General features: G+C 44.2%; 1 protein-coding gene across 8 annotated transcripts; it reads left to right on the top strand.

Annotated features, from left to right (window-relative positions):
- The first annotated feature begins 477 nt into the window (after positions 1–477).
- LOC111837067 (glutathione hydrolase 7) lies at positions 478–11,696 on the top strand. Of its 8 annotated transcripts, none has more exons than XM_023798845.2 (16): positions 478–965; positions 2,317–2,621; positions 2,832–3,061; positions 4,539–4,690; positions 4,902–5,019; positions 5,685–5,752; positions 6,088–6,161; positions 6,526–6,719; positions 7,169–7,256; positions 7,342–7,469; positions 7,554–7,642; positions 7,995–8,147; positions 8,280–8,397; positions 9,289–9,426; positions 9,666–9,765; positions 10,307–11,696. In XM_023798845.2, the coding sequence occupies exons 2-16, from the start codon at positions 2,396–2,398 to the stop codon at positions 10,474–10,476; spliced, it is 2,046 nt and encodes a 681-aa protein (XP_023654613.1). In that variant the 5' UTR covers positions 478–965; positions 2,317–2,395; the 3' UTR covers positions 10,477–11,696. The 8 variants fall into 8 exon arrangements, with proteins under 8 accessions (XP_023654613.1, XP_023654610.1, XP_023654604.1 ...); XM_023798842.2 differs by lacking the exon at positions 478–965 and adding an exon at positions 1,258–1,616; XM_023798836.2 differs by lacking the exon at positions 478–965 and adding an exon at positions 1,259–1,528.
- Positions 11,697–12,386: the final 690 nt, after the last annotated feature.

Below are 12,386 nucleotides of genomic sequence, written 5' to 3' on the forward strand. Positions count from 1 at the left end.
GCATTTTAATGTCTTGTTTGTCACATGCACAGACTGTACATATGTAGTGTAATGCCTTTTCCACCTGTTGCCTGAATTGTGCTCACAAAGGAAATACCAAATACACAAAAAGTATATATAGATTAGATTATGTATAGTGCATATATAATCCATCCATCCACCCATTTCCTGAAACCACTTGTTCCATTCAGGGTTGTAGGGGGTCTAGAGCCTATGGGCAGAAGGCAGGGAACAACACAAGATGGGGTGCCAACCCATCACAGGGCACGCACACACACACACGCGCACACACACACACACAGCATTTATACTGATGGGGGGGGAGTCAACCAGAGGACACCTCATGACGACAGGAATATGGAGCCATGGCGGAGACTCAAACCCAACTCAAATATATATATATATATATATATATATATATATATATATATAGTATTATATAGAATTTATAGTATGTATAGCAGATATATGTAGAAGTTATTGCTTGTTTAACTTATATACCTGTGTGGCGCATCATATAATAAGATACCATCCAAAGTGAATGTAAATTTTCATGTTAATATTATGCAGCCTTAACACAAGGCTATAAGAGAGGTACTTATCGTGACCGGTTTGAGACGAGAGAGGTCGCTTTAGAGCCTTGATCGCGGTGCCGTAGATACTTGATATACCTGTATCAGGAAGGTGCCTTCCCGGTAGCTGAACTGCAGTTACCTCTTACAGGTGTAACATTAGCCTTGACTTAAACATAGCACTAAAGGTATCAGCTCTGACGACTAGAAGAATTCGACGTCCAGATGAAAACAGCGATATGACATTCCAAGTCTAGCTGACGAAAACCACAGAGCTATCATTCGATTCGCTTGAACCATAACCAATGACACGTCACCCTCTTAATACACAGTTTACTCTGCTGCCATCAGGTCGAAGATACAGGACCCTGAAATGGAAACGGGCTCGCTTTGGCAAGTTTCGTCCCTACTGCCATATCTGCACTTAACTTGCCACATTAACCTTGTACCCATCAAATCTCTGCTACTAATTGTGTGTATATGTTTATGTGTGCCGTTTTATGTATTTCTGCACAACATGTTTAACATGTTAGAGGCCGGTAATGTACTTGAGTTTGTATTGGAACTGTGAAGACAAAAATCCTTATAAGACAACAAAGGCTATCTATCTATACATATTTGTATATATTTAATTAAAATTTATTTTATAGGCTACGTGACATCTATAGCGATTTTATACCCAATTATTCATGCCCAGTCATATCGATAGGGCGGTGATCATATGGACATAAGTAGGCCTTTAGAAGCGAACGCCTCCCATTGTTATTATGAATAGCAGGAGAAGCTGCTAAACTCGCTCCGCAGCTTTGGCCGCCTCGTTGTGTCACCTCCGGCATCGGCTCCTCCTGGCACCTTCAACGCAAACCAATCGGTTTCACCGCAATTGCCACGACTTCTACAGTTTCCTAATGCGGCAAATCCATCTCCAGAAGCCAGTCGAGTTCAACGTAAAGACGGTGTGTGTGACTCCGGCAGTAAACGACAGAGCGCATTTCACGCGGTGTCAAAGAAAATCTCAAGTGTTCAAATGCGCGAAGTGTCTGGGTGCGTGATTTGCGATTAATCGCTATCGCTTCCTATTTAAAACCTGCACCTTTAACGCACTGACAGTCCCAGTGTGATGTCAGCTGATCTTTAATGATAACCATTTTTCCCCGTCTGGTAATGGCTGCAAGGGAGTCTCGGATTGCATTTGCACTCGCAGCACAAACACTCAGACACACAGGCACACACACACGGACGATGGTGTAGAGATCGCGTCGGCATCCAGACGGTAAGTGGGTCGGGATGCTGCTGCCATGTTGACGGCGTGTTATAAGGCCGGGCGAGGCGTCGGTGGCAGGTAGGTGTGGGGGCTTTGTCAGCGACGTGCGAAAACAGCGCTCGGGGGGAGAAAACGTGATATTTGTCCACCGTTTTAATTTTGCTCGGATTCCCGCGTTGGGGGTTTGATATCTCTGGGGAGGTAAACATGTAGTCGATCGGCAATTACCGGCGTTTTCCATCATGGATTTTTTTTTTTTTAAAGCCGTGGTGAGTAATATGCTCTGCATTGTAATAAACGTGCAGGTCCGCCCATTATTTAACGTGTAAAATATGCGCGCTGTGCCGCAAACACATGTACATATATACATTTTTTTTTCTTTTCATTTTTAGATCGGAAATGGCATCTCATGTCGCACCCACAAATAGATCCTGTGTATTGCATCTCTTTTAAAAAAATCTGCTCTGATCGGGTCTGTAGAGGCCAGGTGGCGGAGGGGAGGAGGTGTGACGGTGTGCGGTCAGCCGCTTTGCCGGGGTGAAACAAGCACCAGACGGCTATGTACTCTCCGGGCGCCGACGCCATGGCCGGGTACAGCAGCAGCGGCGGCGGCGCGCCGGACACGGATGCGGGCCAAGAGACCACACTGGGCAGCGCTTACTCGCCGGTCGATTACATGAGCATCACCAGCTTCCCCAGGCTGCCCGAGGAAGACACCGTGCCCGGGGAGAACACGCTGAAGTCCCGCAAAGATGAGGACAACTTTCTGAGCGAGCAGGAAACTGGTAACCTCCATATGTGCAGGAGATACCTGAAGACTACCTGTCTGTGCTATGATGGCTTTCATAGTTTTGTATATTATCGGGGGCCATTCAATACAAGACCAAATTATTTCTGCTTTTTAAATGATCCCATGCATGCTTGTATACGTTTGCTGTATGCATAAGTTCTGAACCGGTGCATACGCTCTCTGAGATTCTGGTACCGGTTTCTAGCAGATCCCGACCTCTTCCTGAAGTCGGCAAGGCTCCAGCGGCTTCCGTCCTCGGCGTCGGACCTGGCCAGCCACGACGGCACGCCGCTGCGGGAGACGCGCCGCGACCCCCTGGCCGAGGACTGTAGTTGCCGACAGGACGGTCTCACTGTCATCATCACTGCCTGTCTCACCTTTGCGACCGGGGTCACCATCGCCCTTATCGTGCAGATCTACTTTGGAGATCCTCAGGTGTGTGACCATCTCATTATATACGTGTATTATTTAATTCTTTGAATTTAAAAAAATGTCTCTATTTTATAACTATAATTGAAAGGTATTTATTTGTAATATAATTTATTATTAAGCATGATGTTAACATTTTGTAGCCTTGTTTAGCGACTATTTTTCTCTACTATTTTTATCTCTCGCAATTTATGTGAAGTTTTTGTAAAGTTTTTACTTTTTGTTTTTTTCCCTGCTTGATCATGTGTCTTTTAGTCCTGGGTTCTTCTTGCCAAACGCATATTTTATACATTATATATTAGTAAATGGTGAGGCGGGGGGGGGTTAGGGTTTGAGGTGACCCTTTTGAGTCGACCTGCCCGCAGTGATCGTGAGGGACGTGATATCACTGCCAAACGAGATATACAGGCCTTCCGCCTTCTTGTGTAGCCAGAGGCAAAACCAGCTATACAGTTTAATTCGCTTAGTAGGATTCTAGTTGCAGAAGTGCATGACAAACTTGAGCCTTTGCAAAGAGTGGAAAGAAAGAGGGGGGGGGGGGGGTTGTGAGTGTAGATGGAGTAGTTGTCTGTATTGAGCGACCGGCATCCCTAGTATGTAACTGTGAAAGACCGAATCGGATTCCCAGATAGTGAACAGCTGTCTCTGAGTCGGAGCGCTCACTGGTAGACGGCATTGTTGTTTTACATTCCACCGTCAGCGGGCACACTGTAAGATCATAGACCCGTCTGGTGCCCTGGCACATTCATGACAATCTGCTAACTGTATTATCACCTCTCTCTGAGCAAGTCTGTAAAGTGCAGGACAAGGTAAGACAAGACTTTGGACTTGTTCTAATAAGTAGGACGTATACTGTGGGGGTGTCACTCTGGAACTTCTTGTGTTGGCTTTGTGGTGAAAACATTGATGGCCTCTCCCCCCACGTCAACGATTCACCTTCGGTGTGGATGTGATTATTGTCTGGAACACTGTTTACACCTTACACCACAGGACTGACCCGAGCCCGCCCCCCGAGGGAAAAATAGACTGTTCAGACTTGCTCAGCAATCCTTACTGCTGGCACCCCCCCCCCTCCAGGTTATTCTGGGGCTGCCCCCAACAACTCGAAGCTGAAGCCACACCTTTAACACCGCAAACATCACGTACAATTCTGGCTTAGTGACGGAGGAGAAGAAGAGAACAGTCTGGTTCTGAGTTTGTTGGATGTAAGATGAACCATCTGCAGTTGAGTGTTGGAAAGATGGGAGCTCATGTTGGAGTTTACTCGTGTGCGTTTTTACGTGCACAAAAGTGATCTGAGGGCAGAATGAAAAATGAGAGAAATGATCAGACAGACTGTAGAAGAGGTGGGCCCCAGCAACTAGAGGAGGTCGGGACCAAGGAATCTGAGGTCAGGGGACCACTGAATATGATGCAGACTTTATTATTTCCATTGGCAAGCTTTTATCCATTTTTTGTGGTCGCTGTGTTTGTCTCGAGTCAGATCTTCAATCAGGGTGCCGTGGTAACGGACGTGGCACACTGTACCTCTCTGGGGTTCGAGGTGCTGAATAAGCAGGGCTCCTCTGTGGATGCAGCCGTCGTCTCCGCCCTCTGTCTGGGTATCATCCACCCACACACATCTGGAATCGGCGGGTGAGTTGGCCTAGCGATGCCAGACATGTTTGAGTGCCGCCATTCCGCCATTCTAATCGGCTAACGGGATATCTAGATCGGGCCATGTTTGTGGGGGGAACTGCAACATGACACGACTTTATTTCTGCAACAGAAACAAGTCTTTGCACGATCTCTTCTGTAGATATGTGTGGCATGGCAGGGCTTGGAAATCTGTTTACCCTCTCTGCAGTGGAGGAGTGATGCTGGTTCATGACATCCGGAGGAATGAGAGCCGGGTCATTGACTTCCGTGAAACAGCGCCCTCTGCCATACGGGAAGAGATGTTGCAGTTCAATCCAGCTCAGAAAGTAAGGGCACTTTATTTTGATATGACCCCAGTTTTCATTCCAGTTTTAAATGATCACAATGTAACATTTCGAACAACACATGTTATATATAGCAATAGAAAGTTTTAAGAAAAAATAACTCTAAGTATGGATTTTACTGTGCCTGTGCTCAGATGGTCTCTGGTTCAAATCCCACGGCTCACAGAGTAATCTGATCACTTCTGGGCCTTTGGTCAAGGCCCTTAACCGAGTTGCTCCAGGAACTGTCTGACCCTGCTCCCTAATCGTTCCTTCAGACAAAAGTGTCCGCTGAATAAATGAATCTGAATGTAAATATTAAGATCATTTACTGCCTATATGAAAAAGGACCCTAAGATCCCTCTTGGTAAAACCTGCTGAAAACGAATGACCAGTGTACAAAATAATTCAATTTCTCCAATTTTTCCTGTTAATGGTTGGTGAAATTGGATAAAAAGAAAATTGTAATTTGAAAGAAGTGGAACATGTCTCCCCCTACAGGTCAAAATGGGAACCTTCTAACAATCGTATTTACCAGACACAACATCCATACTTCTAGGCAAATCTGCCTGATTACTGAAAACCAAGCAGAGAGGGATTGTGGGCAATGGGACGGGGGAGCTGTGGCCAATTGGCACTCACTCTGTCTCCTTGCCATTGTGTTCTAGCCGGGCCTCTTTGTGGGTGTACCGGGTATGCTGAGCGGACTCTACCAGGCCCACAAGCTCTATGGAAGGTAAGGAGCGTGTGATTCAGCCAGTCCATACAGACTGTGTCTGCCGTTTGCTGGAATGTATTCACTGAACTTTCTGTTTTCGCTGAAACCTCCACAGTAATGTCCTACGGACCGTAATGCTGAATTTCTGTTCTGTTCTGAAGTTCTTTCAGGAATAAAAAAAACCTAAACGAATGTTGCATTTCTTAATTTGAAAGTTTAGGTTCTCGGAAAAGGATTTAAAATATGACTGCAAAAGACAAAATTACCAATAGACTTAAAGGTGGAATGTATGTCCACGCCCGTGGCATTTAAGTAGCATAAAATATTTCATGGCTTAAACATTCTTTTCCCAGAATGCCATGGAAAGAAGTGGTTACCATGGCTGCAGACGTTGCCAGAAATGGATTTAATGTCACCCATGACCTTGGTGAGCATGCCTAGCTTCTAGAAGAGATCATTGAGCTGCGTGCTCATGGGACTTTTACTTACATAAAAATGTTTTGAGGCCAGAATGAAAAATTGAACCAATCATATTGTAGAGGAGGTGGGTCCAAGCAACTAGAAGAGGCAGGACAAAGACATCTGATTGGTTGGTCCTGCTTCCTGTAGATTCTTGGACACACCTCCTGTACAATATGATTGGTTATCTCTCTGAACCTATAATTTCTCATTCAGCCCTCAGAATATTTTTGTGTAAGTAAAACTCAGATGAGCACTCTGTATTTACACAATGACCCCAAACCATGGGGGATCAACCATCTACATACATGTTTTTTGTGCTCTTGCCGTAGCTGAGGCCTTGTCCAACGTGAAGGATTCCAATGTTTCGGAGAGATTCCGGGAGCTGTTCCTGCCTGACGGCCAGCCCGCGCTCTCAGGACTGTTTATGAGGCGCCTTGACCTAGCCACCATTTTGGATGCGGTCGCAGCCCGTGGATTGTCTGAGTTCTACAGTGGAAACTTGACACAGGAGATGGTTGCTGAGGTCGGTACATTTCTGAAGAAACGGGGCTGAAATCAGTCATCACACTTCGGCTTCTCATCCGCATTACTGATGATGAGAACCTCGGCTCACTGCTGTCTTCCGTGTGACCGTGTGTTGGAAGTAGCAGTGTTGGTGAGGTGTTACGCTAACAGCAACTGCTACTAGAATCCCTCCTTGGTTCTTGGTCAAATCCGAAAAATTGGGATACTTTGCGTTTGGGTTTATGTCAATAATATTGTTTATTTTTCATTTATTCCAAAACATAACTTTAAGTATGGAAGGATATAGAGTGCATATCTGCAGGTCCAGAGTTCTGGTTCTGATTTTTACCAAAATCCAGAGCAAAATTCAAGCCCGGTACCAACCTTGGGAGATGCTGGGCCAAAATAGTAACAATGTGGTATATTTTCATGATGTACTGTCACTATAAACACTCTATTTTTCATTAGGTTAGAGCAAATGGGGGAGTTTTGACCGAAGAGGATTTCAGTAACTACAGTACTGTCTTACAGCAACCAGTGGAGAGTTTATATCAAGGTAAGCTGATGGTTGTACGTTGACCATCACACTTGTGTTCTGGAGGTTCCTGCTTGAAATCTTCCGTGTGCTGCTTCATTTGCAGGACATCAGGTCCTAGTGGCACCTCCCCCTCACGCTGGAGTGGCGTTGATCACAGCCCTCAATGTCTTGGAGGGCTTCAACATCACCAGCCAGGTCCCCAGGAACATCACCTATCACTGGACTGCTGAGGTACTGGGTCATTTTGTCACAGACGTTCCCGGGATAGCGTCAACCATGAAAATCCCATTCTCTGAACTCTGTTTTTTCATCCAGGCGCTGAAAATTGCCTTAGCCATGGCAAGTGGCCTTGGAGATTCCATGTTTGACTCCTCCATCTCGGAAGTGGTGGCTGAGATGACAAGGTACATTGCTTCTTGGTCGTATGATGGTCATAGAACGTCTTATTGAGGAATTCATGTTTCCTGTTTTTCTGGTCAGATATCATTTATGTTATTTCGCAACTTGAAACTATGGTAATTCTGGTTCTGGCAAGCTATCAATACTTTTGTTCCCACTGGACTCCTTAATTATAAAACTTTGATCTGTCGGTTGATCTGGAAGATCAGCCGCGCTAATTAATGAAGTTCACAGCTGGAACAAAATCCAGGGCATGAGCTGAGCCTCCAGGAGCAGGATAAGGGACCTGCTACAGAGATGGATTGATCTCATTATGATAACACATCTTGGTTTTTAATTTTTGTTTTTCTTTTCTAGCAAGTCTCAGGCTGCCATGTTCCGCCAAATGATCAATGACTCTCAGGCGTCCCCACCAGAACACTACGCCAGCTATCACTCACTGGAAAGTGGGGATGTGGCCAGCCAGGTGATGGTTATGGGACCAGATGACTTCATCGTGTCTGTTATGAGGTAAGGCATCTTCACACTCTGTTCCGTCTCCCCCGTGTATTTTCCCAGCGTGATCATTTATCAGACCTCCTTCCCTTTCAATGGTACAGAATGTGTTTCTTCTTCCCGTCTCATTATTCCTCCTATTCACAGCTCCCTGAACCGGCCATTTGGCAGTGGGATCGTGTCCCGCTCTGGGATTCTCTTGAACAGTCAGATCCTGGACTTTTCTTGGCCCAACAAGACTGATGGCCCCACCCAGGCCAACCCGGTACTGATGGCCAATCACTCGCAAGTTATTCACTTGCATCATATCCTGTAATTGATGTGATTTCCTTGTGTTAATGTTAATGGTTTATTGTAGTTTTCAAATCCAGTCCTCCCCTCTCTAATTAGTTTTTTTTTGGGGGGGGGGGGGGTAGACAGTTTTTCATAATTGTGTTCCCTAGGACAGTGAAAGTAATTTAGCACTTGTATCAAGAACATGATGGCTCTATGTACTAAGTATTGAAAAGTGTGCACTTGTACCCTGTGTTCCAGTCTTTGAAGGAGATCTATTATGCTTCTATTATGCTTTTCCATTTTATTTAGTGTGTTATTTAGCCTTATGTGCATGAAAAGGGTCTGCAAAGTCTTAACTCAAAGTAAGATGAGATTAACTTTATTAATCCTACAAAGGGAGTAACTCTGACCACAGAAACCACACTTCTCTAATCTCCCTGAAACGCCTCATTGGAATTCCAGCCCATACTTCTGTGACGTGGTGAGGTCACTTTGTAGCAGTATCCTTATTGGCTGCCTACCTGCAAGGATCTGTCTGTAGACTGCAAGACAGGGGCAGAACGTGTAAAGCAAGGTGGCCAATCGGGCAAGCTGACCAATCAGAGCATACTGGGCTCATCAGGGGTGGTGCTTAAAGCTCTAACAGAGCGTTTCATACAGAGGGTGAATAGAGATTTATGGTATGAGAAAAATAATGTTTTTGGAACATTGAAGCATGCAAATCTATTCTAGTTCACCATAGAAATAAAATTATGAACAGTGAAAATGAGCATAATAGGTCCCCTTTAAATAAATGTACTGCGTGATGACATAGCAGTGACTTTCTTGGGTTAAAATCCCATTGCTGACTTCTGGGGCTTGGTAACATGTTCCTATCCAGAGAAACTCGGTTCAGCCTGGTAAGCGACCCCTGTCCTTCCTCTTGCCGACTGTGGTGAGGCCTTCCCTGGGGCTCTGCGGTACCTATGTTGCTGTTGGTTCCTCCAATGGGGACCGTGCTCTCAGCGGCATCACCCAGGTGTGTCTCCCTTCGTTAGCGTGTTTTTGTCTATTTGTTTTGATACTACTTGAATTTTCAATTATGGTGTTTTTGTGCCGTACTGGTTATTTTCTCATCGCAGCTGTACTCAATAAGTGGCTTCAGAATGTTTTAGGAGTTTGGTGGATTTTATTCTGGTAATTCTTGTAAATTATGCAAGCATTGGCCTTGGTTACCTCTGGGTCATCTTTATTGACTGTGATCATTTTTCCTTATAGGTCTTATTGAACGTCTTGTCATTTCGCAAAAATTTGAGTGACAGTCTATCTTATGGAAGGTTACATCCACAGCTGGAGTTGAACACATTGCAAGTGGACTGTAAGTATTATTTGGTCACCTGCGTCAATGTGTAATATATTACATATATCATTACATGCATGTATTCAGATGCTTCTTGACTTACGATGGGGTTACGTTCTGCCGAACCCATCGGAGATTGAAAATATCGTAAGTCAAAGATGGATCTGATATGACACACTTGGGTGTTTAATAGACATAATGGGCTTGGGGAAATTTTGGTTAAACACTGTAGGATAGATTGTTAAACACTGCATGAGATGTTTACGCTTGGATCGCTACAGAGACTGGACGGTTAGCTGCCTCCATTACCCAATATCAGCAGAAAGTATCGTGTGGCCTGTCATTGCCCAGGAGCAAATCGAAAGTTTGATTACTGAATGTGCATGGCTGTAACACTGTCATAAAGCTAGGAGCATCTGTACTTAGCCTTAACGTATTTACGAATAGTGCTTTTATGTCAGTTGTGGGACAGCTGTGAAAAATTCAGACATACTGCTCTCACACACTGTCTCAATGTGTCGTTCTCGTTCCCGTGTGTCTGTCCTCGTCGGACCTTCAGTGAAGTTCACTAAGGAGGATGTGGACTACCTCCGGCTGAAGGGACACGCAGTGCAGCAGGTAGCAGTACTGTCGCTGGTGGAGGGTACAAGACGGACCAACGACCTGATCATCGGGGTGAAGGACCCACGTAGTTCAGATGCATCTGCTATAACCATGTCCATGCCCTAGTGGCTGCAATTTCAGGGACTGGGAACAGGGTTGGGAGGTCTGATTCGTGTGTAAAGTGAGTACGTCCCATAACAACCCATGGCAATAAATGGCATATCTTCTCTGGTTCCTGGTGTTCTCACTGTATATCTACATAGAAAATGTTGATATGACTGCTCGTGGGAGTTTTACTTACAGAAAAATGTTCTGAGGGAAGAAAAAAAATGATTGGTTATCTCTCTGAACAGAGATTGGTTGAGAAGGTGGTCCATGTGACTATAGGAGGCGGGGCCAAGATATCTGATTGGTTGGTCCTGCCTCCTTTCGTTGCTTGGATTCACCTCCTCTACAATCTGATTGGTTATCTCTCTGATCCAATCGTTTTCCCTCCTGCCCTCCAGAACAATTTTAAATTGAAACAAAACTCCAATGAGTGAAATGTCTCATGCTAGGTCAGATGGAGACAAATCCCAGCATGTACTAACACACGGCAAACTTTCTGGGTACATTTCATGCCAAGCATTCCCAATGTTCATCATTCCTCCAGTTCAGAATGGAACAAGCATGCAAGACAAGTAATTTTTGCCAGTTCTCAACAGTCAAAGTTAGGGAAGTCTGTAACATCATCGTGGCATTTTAGCAGCATGAAATCATTTATGGTTTGCTTATTCAAGGCTGTAAGTATGGCTCTTTCTTGTCATTCCATTTCTGTGTTGAGCACTCGAAAGGAAGGTCAATGTGCATGTTGGTTTTGGTTTGAAATCCCCTCTGGTCTAGTCAATAACCAGTCTCAGCACCTCCATCTTCCTCGAGATTACCGAGGTGAGGTACAGTCAACACCGATCGGACGTGCATGGTTATTTACAGAAGTAATCAAGTATTGAATTGATACAGTGGTTGGAAGACAAGCCCTCCTGCGTGTGACATTATGAATTTGTGACCGGTGTATCTTGCAAAGCAGAGCTAACACTATCCACGCAAAGCCGCTTTCGTAATATGTCGTGAAACCTGTGTTTTTGCCAGACTAACTGGAACCTCACAAAGACAGCAATGCTGGAGAATGCTGATAACGTGACTGCAAACGGGGTTCCAAAGAAGTCAATAATCACATAAATATCGCTGTTAGTATTGCTAAAACTTGTTCTGTTCAAAAACTGAATAAGGGAAATACTGCTTATGATCCCTGTCTTGTTAGACTTGCTTTTGTTACAGATCTATAAAATAAACCTCTAAAACAGAAAGATGTTTATGCATTTAATGAATGTCATACAAGCATAAGACTGTGGAGTGTGTTGCGTTGTTTTAAGGAAATTACGGTACTAATTGACGGTTTGTTTTTAAATATCCACTCACATTGTGTTTATGCTGGGTAGAAGCCCCGCTATTTTGAGCAGAGGCTACGGAAGGCATGATGCATAATGGAAGATAAGGAATTGTACTGTTACCTCAGATTACAGTTATGGCGCTGCTCTTGTACTGCTAAGAATACTATTCCTAAATCTCTTCCACATCCATCCAGCACCATATGAATGGACGGCAAAAGTAGTTAAGAATTTGTAAATAAGTTTGTGTGCTAAGAAAAGTAACCACAGATAACTATAACCATCTGCGTGTCTGAGTATTTTTCTGAACGGTTCTCAAGATTGCAGTCCTTTTTCAGTCTTGCTGTTATATTAAACATTTCTTTATTTAAAGAAAATAGAATCTCTTAAACCATCATTGAGTATGTTTGGGTGATCATTACCTTGTGTAAACATCCGCATTCTACTATTCCCCATTTTGTGATGTCTTTATTTACAAGGTTACCGTTAAAATGCTGCATACTTTTTTTCTTTCTTTCCGAATTGAGAAGGAATATATTCGGAAAATAATATGAACAATTTATTTTTAAGAGTTTAAGAATTAGGGTTTATTCCTTTGTTTTTGATTAA

The sequence above is a fragment of the Paramormyrops kingsleyae genome, chromosome 18 (genome assembly GCF_048594095.1).
Source record: "Paramormyrops kingsleyae isolate MSU_618 chromosome 18, PKINGS_0.4, whole genome shotgun sequence".
In the NCBI taxonomy this organism is placed as follows: Eukaryota; Metazoa; Chordata; class Actinopteri; order Osteoglossiformes; family Mormyridae; genus Paramormyrops; species Paramormyrops kingsleyae.

Coding starts and splice junctions, on each gene's coding strand:
- LOC111837067 (XM_023798845.2), top strand. CDS start 2,396: ATGTACTCTCCGGGCGCCGACGCCATGGCCGGGTACAGCAGCAGCGGC. Junction 4,691..4,901: donor CACACATCTGGAATCGGCGG/GTGAGTTGGCCT, acceptor CCCTCTCTGCAG/TGGAGGAGTGATGCTGGTTC. Junction 7,257..7,341: donor AGTGGAGAGTTTATATCAAG/GTAAGCTGATGG, acceptor CTTCATTTGCAG/GACATCAGGTCCTAGTGGCA.